Source organism: Diprion similis, chromosome 14 (assembly GCF_021155765.1).
Source record: "Diprion similis isolate iyDipSimi1 chromosome 14, iyDipSimi1.1, whole genome shotgun sequence".
Taxonomy (NCBI): Eukaryota; Metazoa; Arthropoda; class Insecta; order Hymenoptera; family Diprionidae; genus Diprion; species Diprion similis.
Window position 1 is genome coordinate 12940485 of NC_060118.1, and position 12400 is coordinate 12952884.

General features: G+C 43.3%; 1 protein-coding gene across 1 annotated transcript in view; it reads right to left on the reverse strand.

Annotated features, from left to right (window-relative positions):
• Window positions 1–12400, reverse strand: part of LOC124415049 (neurotrimin-like) — a 107282-nt gene that overhangs the window by 14717 nt on the left and 80165 nt on the right. Inside the window, exons 6-7 of the mRNA XM_046896315.1 lie at window positions 4054–4271; window positions 3080–3155 (exon numbers count right to left, since the gene is read on the reverse strand). Of these exons, the coding sequence (XP_046752271.1) occupies window positions 3080–3155; window positions 4054–4271 (294 nt within the window). The remainder of the gene's footprint in view (window positions 1–3079; window positions 3156–4053; window positions 4272–12400) is intronic.

Here is a 12400-nt window from a genome sequence, read left to right on the forward strand (position 1 = left end):
TTCTCTCCCTCTTCTTCTTCTTCTTCTTCAGTCAGGGAATCGTGATAGCCGGCGGCTGGATAAAAATCTAGCAATGCAGTAGACAATCCACGAGTGTTCCGGACGGCGGGGCCGGGGGGGGGGGGGGGGGGCGGCGGATATTCGTCGTTGGTATCCGGGATGGAAGCACCTTAGGCATTGCTAGATCCATAATTGATTGGCCTGCAGCTCTACCGCGGTACCAGTTTATACGTAGAGTAAAAGAGAACGAAGAGAAGGGAAGGAAGAGTGAGAAGAACTTTCAGGAATAAAGTTGAGCGCAGGGTAGAGGTTTGGGGCGGGAGGGGGGGAGGCTGAGCTTTTGCCACGGTGAAAAGTTTCCTTCGATGCCCTCAGGGCTTATAAACTGTACAATTTTTACACCTTATACACCGGAAGTGGAAGGTGGAGGGTGGAGGGTGGAGGGTGGAGGTTGGAGGGTGGTGGCACCCACCTAACTCGGATTCTCCGCTTCCTGCAACCACCGTAACGGTGCTCGTGTGTGGTTACCTGAAAGTCTTGTAGGTATAGCTATTCTAACCAACGACGTGTCGGGAAAATCGCTGCGGAATCGATAATATTCATCGGTGCCTGCTGCAATCCCTCCCCGCCTTCCCACCCTCTGCCCGATTTTTTTCACCCTTATTCACCACCCCTTGAGGATATTTTGCCAACTTTTCCACAACTATCGTCAATTCGTTATTAAAAACCTTGATACCAGCAAAGGATGAAACGTGTTATCGCTTCGTGGAAAAGTCTTGAAAGAAATTAAAGGAAATAAAAAGTAAAGAGAAAAAAATAGACACGCAACGCCACTTTGGGCACATATATTTTGGATTTTGGATTAAAAATAAAAAAAAAAAAAATACGAAAATTAATAGTCGTCGTAGTATTATAAGGTGAAACTTGTATGAAAAGTTTTGAGAAATTTTTTTTTTCCAAATTGTCTCAGTTGATTCGCTTGCTGCGGTATTCAGACAATTTATGATAATGGTAAATGTAAAATTCGCGGAGAGTTTGTTCGCGAACAAAGTATTGTTAGGCATACCTTTACAGATGCTTGGGTGGGTTGGCGGGGGGAGGGGGGAGGGAATGAAGATACGACGGTGCGACGTTTCTGGTAAATCAAGGTAACGAGGAAACGAGCTATGGTTATTGTCGGATCTGGTGGGGCGTTGGCGAGTATAGCGAGTTTCTCTTCGTATATATATATATATATATATATAATACAAATGGCATTTTGAAGTATCGCGCATACCTCGACTTTGTCGAATAAATTAGCGCTGCCCTTCCCTTATTTTCCCCACCGTCCTCCTCCCTTTTTCCCGAAAGCTTGAGAAATCCCCGAGGCCAAGGCGAGAGTGGAGGTGGAGGAGGAAGAGAGGGAGAGAGTAAGAGAGGAAGAGAGGAAGGGCAAACCGCGACTGAGTCCGTAGGAAGAAGAAACGCGCGGTCTTTGCTCTTTCGCTTTTCCGCTGCGGCCCTTAGGCGGTCCTTAATAATAAATTCATATCTCTACGGCCTGCCTGCTTCCGCCTTCCCCTAGTCACTCTTTTTTCCCTCTCTTTCTCCCTCTCTTTCTCTTTATCCAACTCCGTTTGTCGAGGAGGCCGCTGCTGCCGCTACCGCCGCCGTCGCCGCCGCCGCTGCGTTCGGTCCGCGACTACAAATCTTCTTTTTATGCCGCTTAATAAAACTCGTCTGACATATCTCTGACTGCTACCACTTAATTTCGGGTGACTCTCCCCTAACTCGGCATTCGGCGCCGCTTATTTTCCTGCTCCTTCTTCTTCCTCTTCTCCCTTCCTACTCCCCCCTCCCCTTACTCGACCGCTTACCTAACCCTCCGTTTGCGGACAAACCGGGGAAATTTCAAAGCGAATGACGTTTGAAAACAAGAAAAAAACAAAGAAAAACCTTTCAATTTTCAAACCGGAAGTAATCGTTCTAATTATCTCGAATCTTCCCGGATATTACCGAACTGTACTATATCCATCCCTCCCTCCGACATCATCGGCACAACGACTCGGCGACAAATTCGTTCGCTTAACTCTGGGCGACAGGTCGCTTATCCTATTCAAATTTAAATTCTTATCTCACGATAATATGGAAAAGAACGAACGGGAAGAGGAGAAAATTTTTCCCTACAATTTCTCGTCTCGTTTACAGTCGGAAATCGGTTATTTTCTCGTTCTCTTTTCTCGCAAAAAAAAAAAAGAAAAAAATTGAGAGGCGTCAATTTTCGCATGTTGATTGTTAGACCGAAAAGACGATTATTTTTCAAAATCCATAGAGAATTTTTCCTCCCATCTGAAACAGGATTCTGAATATATTTTTCTTGAAACCTCGTGATCTTTGCGTTAGAAACGTCCAGCACAACGAGAGCTGATGTTCACCCTCACTATATAGCTATAATCCTCACCTTGCGGTTCGTACGCTCGGTTTCATTTGCTGCTGGCCGCTTCGGACTCGCGAATATTATTATTATTATCATTATTCTTTTTTTTGCGGACCAGGCCTTTTATGCTAAACGGTGGAAATAGGGTGCGGGGGAGGATGTGTGCGGAGGGGGAGGGAGGCTTCATTTGAATGCCGCTAATGCGAAAAACCGATGCATGCTAATGGAGAGGGAGAAAGGCGGAGGAGAGGCTGGAGGGTGAGACGAGGGAATTGTGTGTGTGGGGGGGTTGGTGTGACTGTGTGCGAGATAGTCAGCTCGCCTCGCCAGCACGTATGCCGTACAACCCTTTACGTCATATGCATACGTTACGAGCAACCCATTTACATATACGGCCACCTATGCTAATCTGTTATACGTATACGTCGTCTACCTGCTACAGAAGCAGGTTGGTTAGCTGCCGGAGGGGCGAGGAAGGAGAGAGAAGCGTTGCGCACGATTAGTGCGTGTAGGTACACCCTGTATAAGCTGTGTATACCTATAACGTATAACGTATAACGTATAACGTATAACGTATAACGTATAGAATAGGTGCCCATGTTACGTTTGTTTGTATTACTGGACGCGTTACCTGTCCGAGACTCGATCTACGCAGATACTTACTGTACAAACGAATAGTCCCGTCCGTTTCACCTCTTGGATTTTTCGCCACGCATTTATAGGTGCCGAAATCATCTTTCTGAAAACAATGTGATACAAAGAAGATTTAGACGAGGAGGTGATATAAAATATTTGAAGCTTTTTTTTTTTTTTTTTTTTTTTTTTTTTTGAAATGTGGATGGGAAGCTAAGGGTGTGTAGTAGGGTGGTTTAGGAAAGGAACTAAACAACTTTCGCACGCATCTTCAGGTTTGACAAGAATTTTTGTTTTGTCAATTTATAAGGATACATAAATTTTGACATTCTATAAAATATAAAATTTTTTTAACCCCAGCCCTTTCGCGTGAGTTATTCTTTGGTGAAAAAGTTCGAGAATCTCAGAGAAGAGCGAGATTTAAAAAAAAAATTACCTTTTTTGAACCGTCTTAGTGTGCAGGATTACTTTCAAATTATATGATCTATCTCAAAAATAGTTTTCAAAGCTGATTAACAAGGAACATCATTTTGGTGTCCCACTCTGATTTCGTTGAGACTCATGTATGCAGTAGAACATTGAAAACTAAGAGACACATATTTTTTTTTTAGGGGTGAAAACGAGCCCCAAAAATAAAACCGAATGGAATGATTTCTTGATAAACTTAATGGGTTCGAATGAAACCAACGCTGGAATATTTTATTAACGAATAGAAACATTTCAGTGTTGGGTTCATGCAAACCCATCAAGTTCATAAAAAAATCACCCTGTTCGGTATCCATTTTTGCGAATCATTTTCACCCCTTCTAACCGTTTTTCCGCAAGTAAAAAAAAAAAAAAAAAAAAAACATACTAGTCTTGTAGTTTTTAATGTTCTACAACAACATACATGAGTCTCAACGAAATCAAAGGCGGACACCAAACTGATGTTCCTTTTAAGATGAGTCGGGATAAAAACTGGGCAGAACGACGAGAAGGGGGTGAAGATTTGTGTAAGTACTTACCGTTAAACTGTGAATGGTCAACTGCATGTGGGTTTTATACGACGGTTTGTCGGGGAGAGTAACCGCTCTGTGTTTCTCGCTGTCGTGAATCATGTGTCCGTCCTCGCGGGTCCAGTAGTTTAGGGATGTCGGGTGAGCCTCGGAGTGACACTCGAGGGTCACCGAGTACCCGAGGGGTGCTCCGACTAGCTGATGAGGTATCCACAGCATCGGCGGAACTGCAACAGAATTGCGGAAAGTGCGGATGTAATAACTATGATCGTACTGTCGGACAGGAGTTTCGTTGTTTCTAAATTCGTCTCCTTTTTTTACTCTCTCTCTCTCTCTCTCTCTCTCTCTCTCTCTCTCTCTCTCTCTCTCTCTCTCTCTCTCTCTCTCTCTCTCTCTCTCTCTCTCTCTCTCTCTCTCTCTCTCTCTCTCTAAATTCTCGTTTCAGAGAAAAAAAGAAAGTTATTTTGTGATGACACGGAAAATGAAAATTTGGGTCTTGACTAGATCTTCACGTTTTTTTGTCTCATTCGAAGCGGCTTTTCCAAATTTGGTAAATCGGTATATTTTTAATTATTATTTGAATAAGGAAATTCGAAGAAATCAAATAAAAATTACGATATTTTGAGAATGGATGAATGGATTTGAATAAAGATTAGTACCGTGAGGTTTTTTTTTGCGTTGCTAATCACGAATCTAAGGTCCGATTTGCAAAATTTAAATTTCGAGTATTCAATATGCTGAGAAAAAACTAAAAATATTTTGATTTTGATAAAAATTGGCACTCGTCGGTTTGTTGGACGTCTGATTACGAATCTGAAGTCAGATTGGAAAATCCAAAATGTCGAACCAATATGGTGAAAAAAAATCTTCTCATTTTCATAGAAATTCGTAGGCGTAAGTTTTTTGGGTCACCGATAACGAATCCAAGCTCAGACTTCCAAAATTTTTAATACTGGATCCATTATGGTGGTCAAAAAAAAAAAAAAAACAAAAAAAAAAAAAACCATCACATTTCCATGTAAAATGATATCCTCAGGCTTTAAAATCGTTACTCACGAATCTGAATTCCTATTTCGAAATTCGAATTAGATATAATTTTTTTTTTCTCTATGAATTTGGAACCTGCAGTGTGAGAACGAGAAGTTCGAGGTCTGGTTCACGGCTAGTCTAAAACCGCATGTCATTTCACGTATTCAAGTTATCAATCCTTAGACCTGAATATCAATTCGCGAACAAGCAACGTCGATTGAAAAATCGCGTCAACGTTGCGGGAATTGATTTCCGCAGAATCCAGGTAACTCGTTGGTCTCACAAGAGGCGGCGCCCCTCCTCACCGCTTGTCGTTTCACGCCGCCCCCTGTTTTATCTCGGTTTGGCAATATCGGTTCGATGAAAGCTAATCTAATTTCGTCGAACGGACACGGACAATAAATTTTGGTCCACCGCTTTCATCTCCTCTGCATTAACATCTCGCCTGTCCACGTATTATCCAGGATTCTTGCATTCCTTTTTTCATTCAGTTAGTACGGCACTGCGGTGCGGGCAATTTTCGTTTCACTATTGACGTCCTGCGGGACGGACTGCAGCCGGTTCTTGGCCGGAGGGTGAAAGGTGAGACGGAGGGACGGAGAGAAGAGGAAGAGGAAGAGGAAGAGGATCGCGAAACCGATAGGAAAGCACGTAGATGTAAATGACTCTGTAAATAAAAGCTCTACTCGCTCGGTCTCGCTTTTCGTGTTGGTCTTCCTTTCCTCCTCCACCTCCTCCTCCTCCTCCTCCTCCTCCTCGGCAGACCGAGACTTCCTCCGCACGATGCTTCTAGCCTCCAGGCTCTCCGAGGAATTCCTGTTTAGAAACTCACACGCACACACAGAGAGACTAACTCTACCCAGGAACCCTCAGTCCGTCGGCGTTCATCGCGAGGAGCACCGTTGAGAAGAGCCGGAAAGCTCGGTTCCAGATCCTCTAAACTCTCTCTCTGCCCCTCTTCCTCCTCTTTCTCCTTCTCTCCTTCTCTATCTTTCTTGCTACAGGTTCCTACCATTGTACTCTTAAAGTAGATTCCGTTATCAACTCCGGGGAATCCGAACGAACGAATAAACGAACGAACGAACGACGATACGATAATTCCGATCTAAAACGACCCTCTGCGTCCACGCTGTTGCAGTCGAGAGAACGCGATAACCGACATCCTCCACCCCCTATTCATCCCTCCTTTTCATCCCTCCCGCAGTCACGATATTCATACCGATTACCCGCCCGAGCCGGCAACTGTATAACCATTCTATTTCCCCCATTATCGAACCTTATCTACTCAATTAATCGACGAATGAAAACTGTATATCGCTCTACTTGAAACATACGTTCTCACATCTCAATCTATATGCCTACAACCAACACTTTTTTCACTTTAAAATGGAAATAATAACTCGAAATGCCTTTATTTGAGTAAAGAAAGATTTTTCTGGGACGTTTTTTTTTAGATATTTTAGGTACGTTTCAGAAATTGAATGTTTTCTTTTCTTTCTCAACATCCTTACCGGGGTGAAAGTCTCCTACCAACTATTCACTTATCAACAAGGTTTTCGGCAACCTCGATAACCATTACCAGCAATCAAACGTAATCGTAGAGATAGAAACGAAAAAAGTGAATCAGAAATCAACTTTATTGTCGGTAAGAAAGAATTCTTCATGGTGAAATTCTCCAAAATTCTCAAAGTCCGTCGTAATAAGGATATTACAATTACCTTTCGACCACTTTGACGGAAGCTGAACGAGAGAAGAGAAAAGAAGAAATTTTTGGCACCACAATTCAGTGTCTGCAGACAAGCAGTCGAGAATTATTTCCGATATCTTAAGCTTCGACTATTCGTGCCGGGTTGAGGAAACGAGGTATGGCGAGAGGGGGAGGGAGGAGGAGATCTGAGATGGCTCTGGATGGCGCGTAGGGGATCTGACAGCTTCTTAAAATGCAAAACATTTCGTCCGAGAGTGAGAAAGGGGAATATCCTCCGCGTCCTTATTGCTGGCACGAGTTTCGCGTGTACCGAGAATTCGGAATTCTCTCACCCGCGGTGACGGGCGACATCGTAGCGTGGCGGTGCAGAGTATGGCTCTACGGTGTGGCCGCACCTTGACTGGAAGATGAGAGGAGAGACTCCTGTCCTTAGATTCTGCTTCCCATATCCATACCGCACGCCTTTTCTGATATACGTCGCGATGCAGCGCATCTATGACTCTCGCACCGACTGAATACCAGATCTCAAAATTTAGAATCAGCATTCAACGCGTGACGATCCTCGTGTCCATCAGGTTCCAGGTACCTGCTACCAATGAAACGATCACTCCAACCTTCCGGCAAAATTTATGCCTGTAGGATGGTCCTTATTTAGGGGGTTGATTCCCCAAGTCAATGTTGAATAATTCTAAAACCATTGCCTTGTTTTTTCACATTTTTACAACAACTGTAAAATAATCTGCTTTGTGATCGAACTTTCTTGTGGAAATAACATAAAATAGGAAATAAAAATTTTCTCGCAGTATCTATTTTATTGTAAGACACTAATGCCTATTAAAAACTCGCAGTTACAGTTTTTTTTTTTGTTAACATTATTACGCTTAAAATAAAATATTATGTGTTATTTCCACAAGAAACTTATATCACAAAGCGAACTATCTTAAAAGTTGAGTTAAACATCCGAAAAACTGAGGCAATTGTGTTTGAATTATTTGATAAGTGTGGTGGAAAAAATCTCTCAGTAGCATAAATAAATACCACCCTAACTGATATATATATATATATATATATATATATATACGTATACGTAACACACCCTTTGTCCACGTTGGAAGGAGGAAAAAATTTGCGTATCTACATCGCGTCGAAATGAACGTACATACGTATCTATATACACACATGTATGTCATATATTTTTCCAACGTCACTTTGAATTGTTCGTACAACCCCGCCAGTGCCTCCCCCTCTCCCTCTCCCCGTCCCTTGAGCGATAGTTAAATAATTTACCGTTTCGCGTTTCTCAACTTGCGGAATTGAGTGTAACGGAACAGAGGAAGAGGAACAGGAAGAGGAAGAGGATGTGGAATTATTAACGAAATCCCCATGCTCGTGAGGGTGCGGGTGTATAGGGTGGCGGAATACCATCGCCCTCTCTCTTTCTCTCATCGCGTGAGAGGGAGAAGAGAGAGGAGAGAGTAGAGAAAAGTAGGGGCGAATGCACAGGCGTTGAACAATGCGGTGCGTTGGACGGTGGCTAATTCAGCTGGAAGTTAAACAATGTTAAAATGTAGCAGGATCGGGAGGCTAGCGAATTCACGGCACGACCGCACCTCACCGGAGTTCCGGACGTCGCTGAGGATTGGTTATAGCCATTGGCTAGAAAACCTCGCGTTCCTCTTTATACCTCCTTTCCTCCCTCCCAGGACCCCTTCCAGAGCGACGGCGACGTCGACGTCCTCCGACGCGTTCGTTAACCGGGGGTTGGGGGTTGGGACTTGGCCTGCAGCTCGGCTTCTATATCATCTTCTTTTTCATGCTCCTCATGCTTCTGCACCACCGCTGATTCGGACCGCAAACCAAGGCCGTCACCCTCCACCCACCCTTGTCACTCCAGGTTTCAACATTTTCCGGGTTATTGGACTGACCCGGAATTTTAATCTCATTTAACGCCGAGATATCTAATTCCTTCCTCCACTCCCCTCACGCAGTTCCTTTTTCTCCTACCCTTAACCGACATTTTTGCGCTTATACTCGTCCGACGGGAATTCGATATAGTCGTTGAGGTCGTGTACGGAAGGTCAGAAAAAATGAGAAGGAAACGTGAAATGATGGGTGGAGATCTCTTTTTTTTTTTGTTTTTTTTTTTTCAAACACGGGTGTAATCGGTGATACCAAGAAGATTTTTCAGATATTTATAAGCGAGGGAATTGTGTGTTTCTTGTTGTTTTTTTTTTTTTTTTTTTCGCACTCTTGTCACTCCCTCATTCGATAAAATCGTCACGCTCTGATCTGATGTTGGAGAAAGAGAGAGAGAGACAGAGGGTGAGAGAGAGGGTGAAGAAGGGGGTGGGAGGTGAGAAGGGAGGCGGGGGCGGGTATAACAGATTTAAGCCATTGAGCCGCGTTGAGGAATGCCAAACGGAAATAGCTGACTGAATTTTCGGTACCCATCTATATGTACACAACGGTAAAGGAATCTGGGTGGGTAAATTCATCTCCGGATGATTTTGATTTCTCATAGAGAGTAACGCGCGTGCCTTGGTTTCACCACGATGTCAAATTTTCGTATCTCCCATGGTCTTGGGATTAAAGAAAATAATATGGTGGATTGGAGTACCTTGGAAACGTAAAATTTAACCTTTGCTGTACCTCAGCGAAGCGATCTACCCTAACTATTTTTGAGTAAAAATTTTTGTAGGTAAACTGTTGGAAATGAAAATGATGACGCCATCTATCCATAGTTCCTACCACCAACTACCAACATTAGGGTGGCGCAAAAAAACCGACTATTTTTTTTTTTTTTTTTTTTTTTGAGTCTCGTGTGACAAAATGTTAGTTTTTGATGTTTTAAGAGCCAACTCCAAAGGACAGTTCAAAAAAAAATTTTGAAGAGGTCGGTCCACATTTTTTAAAACGTCAGAAATCGTCAAAAATCGATTTAAAAAAAAAAAAAAATTCTTCTCGTTACAGTTTAATTTTATAGACGAAAAAAAAATTTGGAGCTACCTCTTAAAAATTTTTTTTGAGCTGTCCTTTGGAGTGAACTCTTAAAACATCAAAAACTAACATCTTGTCACACAAGACTCAGGAAAAAAAAATAGTCGGTTTTTTTGCGCCACCTTAACCAACATGTACACACCTCAAAACAATCCAACACGAATGCAGACGGTGTGGATGTCACTTCAGAATTGAAACTGTCTCTACATCAATACCTTTTCACATGCTCTTCCGTAGAAATTGACAATGTTTCCTACCAACCAAAGATTCAAAAAACATTGTTCATTTCTCTGGAGTAGCAGGTGAAAAGGTATTGCGATGTAGAAACAGTTTTAATGCTGGATCGGCATCCACCTTGTATGTACGTATCCTGTTGAATTACCTTGAGGTTTGTAGAGCAAAGGTAAACCAACCAAACGTGAATTCCATCTTCACGCGAATGTCTAACGGACGTCTCGATATCGATATGCGTCAATGGGCATGGAGTGCAAGCATCGGTAGTGCATCTTGCGGTATTATGTGGATGGCTTTTGAGCTCGTCAATTCTGCACAGAGTCTGGAGTAGCAATAGGATGATAGCTGGATGCCAACATGGAAGGAGATTCCTTTGTCGCACTCGACATCCTTGAGACTTGAGGTTAGGCTAGGAGGCTGGAGTCGCAGTTGCAGCCGAGGGACTAGAGGTCCACGACAAACTCCGATTGTACGGGAATACATGTCACACATGCACACCTACACTGCATCCTCTTCATATGTGGCCTGTATATGAATGTGTCATGCTTGTTGTGGTGGTATGTTTCACTTTTGCTCATACGTATATGTGTTTATTGTGGTGCAATTGGCCAACAAGGAGAAGAGACAATTACCAGGAAGAAACCAGGTTCGAGCGAGTCTCTCTCTCTACGTCTGTTTCTGTACATCCATGTCTGTATACGTCCAGTTTCCTTCTCAGAGTAGAACCGCGTGCAACAGCAGTCGTCGAGTTCCAATTTAATTGATGGCGGAGTCTCGAACTCTCGGCAAACATCAGCTGCGTCGAAGACCGACGTTTGTTCTGCCTGATTAAGGGCTGAGTAAACAAACGTTAAGAGTACAAAGCTTCCCATCATGGGATGGGAGGGAGGAGGGAGGAGGGGGATGGCCGGTCTAAGTTTCGCCGTAGAAGGTTTGGAAAAAAGTAGATGAAGAAAACAGAGGACGAAACCAGGAGTAAAAAAGTTAATGGGAGTAAATAAATAAGTAAAATAAATAAGAGAGATGCTAATTAAGGTGTCGAATAACCGTCCGAAGGAACATTATATAGGGAACAACAACGTGGAAAAAAGTAAACAAATATCCTCCACTGATCTTACAATTTTTCTTCAACGTCTCTTGATTTCTTTGATTTTCAGTGTCTCGCCGGACGCGGCAAGGGAAACCATGGTGTCCAGTGACCCTGGAAATGTTCTTGAATTTGACTTGTCTTTCAAGAGTCCTGGAAACTATCCTTGAATTTTTTTTGCATCCAAAAAAAATATTCCGTTTTTCATGTTTTTGAATAACCTGAACATATCCTGGAATGGTGTCTTCGAATTTGTTACGGATTTTTAACCGGACACCATAGATTCCACGAGGAATCGAGTGACTCACGACTTCTTTTTCTCTGGTATCGCTAACGTCTGAAGCGGCATTGATCAGGGATTTCCTCAGTGCGAAAGGATATCCATCCGCACCGCGATATGCGATCAGGGGTAAAATACCTGCCTGCCTTCCTATCTTCCCATCATAGGTATCCTGTATAACCATGTAACGCAGATTCTGAGGTGGTAGGAAAGAAGTGGTGGAAAGACAGCCAGCCGTCTGCCGAAGGTGAGTCAGAACGGAGGTATTGTCGCATTAACATTCCTTTCGTGTGAAGAGGGTGCCGAGCGAAGTGCCGCTCGGAGGGTAGGATTTGATTATGGAGGGTTGAACGGGAACGGGAAAGGGAAAGGGAAGAGGAAAGGGAAAGGGAATCGAGGGGTTTACCGCCGACGTCTACGTTCCTCTCTCTCTCTCCTTCCCTCGTCGCTTCCCCTGCATCTGGAGCAGAGCTTTACTTTCACTATCTGATGCTTCTCCTCTAGGTCCTTTCGAGGGATTCTCGAATTAGACTCATCCTTGCTACCCAGACCGTGACGCGCACATCCTTGAATGCTTACGTTTGTAAAATCCTTACTTTGGTTTTCTTCTTCTTTCGTCTTATGGGTGAAGCCTTCGGTACACAAGGTCTTGGGTTCAATGAATTTGCACAAATTGTGGACAACTAATGAAGGTCCATAGCTGGGATGGGATCGTTAATTGTTATCGATCGATTGACAACATCATAACTTTCGTGAGTGGCTCAACCCTTATATTTATCCATGGAAGAGTTTCTTGGAATAGTCACAAGGTAGTTCGGAAGACGTGTCCGTGGTATTTCAGGAATACTTTCACCCCTGTCACTGCAGCTACGGGAGGGTAATAAGGGAGAAAAGTCATTGTCTCTCCCGATGTATAAGGGATGAAAACGATCCCCCGAGCCAGTATAATTGTAAAATTAGGTTTCATACCGCGCGATAAAATTATTATCGAAGAAGAAATTTTGTCCCCTTCGTTCGTTCG